The following is a 3,335-nucleotide window of genomic DNA, read 5'->3' as shown; positions in this document are numbered from 1 at the left end:
CTGGTAGATTTATTTAAAACACTGTATTCGTTTAGGAGAGCAGAAATCTGGTGTTAGATTTGAGGAGTTTAAAATTAATGTTTGAAGTAAAGTAAAGTCAAGATCTATTTTGAGGTAACATTTAACTATTCACTCTCTAGGAAAAGAAGTACTATTGTATTTCCTTTTGGTCTCTATGTTGTGACTTAGAGTTCACTAAAATGTCACAAAAATATCCTGATATAAAACAACTCAGATAAATGGATTTTTCACAGTTCTAAATTACCTGAGAAGTGTGTCAAGTACTTTCAACTTGGTGAAAAACAGCAAAAAATTATAATCACTCCACGACTTTCAACTGGGTGAAAAACATCAAAAGAGTGTAATCACTCCACTACTAATTCTTGGCTTAAAAGTCATTTAGACTATTAAGGTAGCAGATGGACATTGGACCTCCCCTCAAGTACACCCTCAGTGCAAGAACACTTTGTTCTATTAAACTGGCATTCCGTGATGCTCACCTTCATGACACGATCGCTGAAGACAAAGCAGGTGCATAGGTAAATGTGGAGAAGAGAGCTGTTGGTGCCTGCTAGCAAAAGATACAGCGTTTGGAGTCTTAAAGGCTTGAAAATAAACATCTCATCTCATCTAGCTGAGAAGCAACAAAGCCCACATGGAAGAAGCACACCAGCCTGTGTGATCACGAGGTGTCCAGGGGATCAGGTATCAGGCATCAAAGAACAAAAAATCATATCATTGTGAATGAGGGGGAGTGCAGAGTGGAGACCCAATGCCTAGCTTAACATCGCCTTACAGAAGGGTCACAGGGAGGAGATGAGTCAGTCAGGGTGCAGGATAGCACCGATGAAACATACAACTTTCCTCTAGTTCTTAAATGCTTCCTCCCCCCACCCACTATTATGATTCCAATTCTACCTTAAAATTCAGACTAGACCAGAGGATGTACACTGATACAGATAGGAACTGGAAATACAGGGAATCCAGGAGAGATGAACCCCTCAGGACCAGTGATGAGAGTGGCGATGCCAGAAGGGTGGAGGGATGGTGGGGTAGGAAGGGGGAACCAATCACAAGCATCTACATATAACCTCCTACCTGGGGGATGGACAACAGCAAAGTGGGTGAAAGGAGATGTTGGACAATGTAAGACATCACCAAATAATAATAATTTATAAATTATCAAGGATTCATAAGGGAGGGGCTTCAGGGAGGGAGGGGATAAATGAGAAGCTGATACCAAAGACTCAAGTAGAAAGCAAATGTTTTGAGAATGATGATGGCAACAAAATACAAATGTGCTTGACACAATGGATGGATGGATGGATGGATTGTGATAAGAGTTGTTCGAGCCCCAAATAAAATGATTTTTTTTAATAATTTAGACTGAGCACGGAGGGAGGGGAAAATGAGGACCTAGTGCCAAGGGCTTAAGTGGAGAGGAAATTTTTTGAGAATGATGAGGGCAATGAATGTACAGATGCGCTTTACACCTTTGATGTATGTATGGATTGTGATAAGAGTTGTATGAGCCCCTAATAAAATGATTAAAAAAATAATTTATACTATGAGCTGTGCTATCCAAATGAATAAATATGGTGGATAAAAAAGGAATGCAAACTGATACTTACCTTGGTGCCTTTCACAGATGTGAGAGCGAGTGATTATTTCTGAGTTTTGAAATTTTCAAAGAGAAAGATTTTACATCTAACTCATTAATAAAGAAAATCTATAAAACAAAGATTCTATTGCTATGAACTCAATTTTATTGAAATGTAGAAATGGTAGAAGCATTAAATGGTGGTCGTTTGGAATTAAGAGTCAATGAATGGATTGCCAAAGGGCTAACATTTGTGTCATGCATAGGTTTTCTGCAGCTTTCTTGGGTAACAAAACAACTTGTGTAACAGTGTTCTCTGTTTTGTCTACAGCCCTGGAATTCATGAACAGTTCAGTGACGAGCACCGTGACTGAGTTTGTCCTCCTAGGCTTCCCTGGTAGCCAAGACATGCAAATCTTCTTATTCTCCATGTTCCTCGGAATCTATGTGTTCACCATCACAGGAAATGGCGCCATTGTCTGTGCTGTGAGGTGGGACCAGCGGCTCCACACCCCGATGTATATTCTCCTTGGGAACTTTGCTTTCCTAGAAATCTGGTACATCACTTCCACGGTGCCCAACATGCTGGCTAATTCCCTCTCGGAGACAAAAACCATCTCCTTTGTTGGCTGTTTCCTTCAGTTCTATTTCTTCACTTCCCTTGCTGCAACTGAAATATATTTTCTCTCCATCATGGCGTATGATCGATACCTTGCCATCTGCCGCCCATTACACTACCCAGCCATTATGACCCTCCACTTCTGCTATATTTTGATATTTCTTTGCTGGGCATTTGGGTTTCTCAGTTACTTGGTCTCCACAGTGCAACTCTCCCAATTGGTTTTCTGTGGACCCAACATCATTGATCACTTTGTGTGTGACATGGACCCACTGATGGCTCTGTCCTGTGTTCCATCTCCTATCACTGAGATTGTGTTCTATATCCTGAGCTCCCTCCTTATCATCCTCGCACTGCTGTATATCCTTGGCTCCTATACCCTTTTACTGATAGCTATATTAAAAGTCCCTTCAGCAGCTGGCCGAAGAAAGGCCTTTTCCACCTGTGGATCGCATCTGACAGTGGTGTGTTTATTCTTTGGGGCCCTCTTGGTAATGTACATGAGTCCCACATTTGATGTCCCAGCTGAAATTCAGAAGATTATAACTTTGTTCTATTCTGTGATCACTCCCTTTTTGAACCCTCTGATTTACAGCTTACGAAACAAGGAGATGAAGGCTGCACTGAAGAAAGTCTTGAGGTTAGAATGAGCAAAATCTCCCAGACGCCAAGCAAACCACTGTCCACACATGGGAGATCATTTCAGAAAGACTTGACTTTCAGTTGCCACTATAAAATATGTTTCCCCTCAGTGGAGTCTCTCACTAACTTACTCCTCAATTAACCAGGAAGAGCTACGTCATAAATGACTTACATAGAAAGATAATATTTTCAATATGCACCAACCCAGTAGATATAATGCATGGTAACTCTGGGATTTTTCTCTGTTTTAGACTATGGGAGAAATGGGTATAGAGGGTAGAAGAAGGGAGAGAGGGGAGGGGGGAATGAAGACCTGATGCCGGGGGCTTAAGTGGAGAGCAAATGTTTTGAGAATGATGAGGGCAATTAATATACAAATGTGCTTTACACAATTCATGTATATATGAATTGTGATAAGAGTCGTATGAGCCGCTAATAAAAAGATTTTTTTTAAAGAAAGAAGAAGGTAGAAGA

General features: G+C 40.8%; 1 protein-coding gene across 1 annotated transcript; it reads left to right on the top strand.

The window, feature by feature from the left end:
- Window positions 1–1,480: 1,480 nt before the first annotated feature.
- On the top strand, window positions 1,481–2,869 carry LOC101664397 (olfactory receptor 11H4-like). The gene is made up of 2 exons (XM_013003749.3): window positions 1,481–1,505; window positions 1,935–2,869. Exons 1-2 carry the CDS (start codon window positions 1,481–1,483, stop codon window positions 2,867–2,869), a joined length of 960 nt encoding a protein of 319 aa, XP_012859203.3.
- Window positions 2,870–3,335: the final 466 nt, after the last annotated feature.

The sequence above is a fragment of the Echinops telfairi genome, unplaced genomic scaffold (assembly GCF_000313985.2).
Source record: "Echinops telfairi isolate 266 unplaced genomic scaffold, ASM31398v2 ScPeMD7_18;HRSCAF=68, whole genome shotgun sequence".
Lineage (NCBI taxonomy): Eukaryota > Metazoa > Chordata > Mammalia > Afrosoricida > Tenrecidae > Echinops > Echinops telfairi.
Note: the sequence above shows the minus strand (reverse complement) of the source record. Positions and strands in the feature narration are given on the sequence as shown.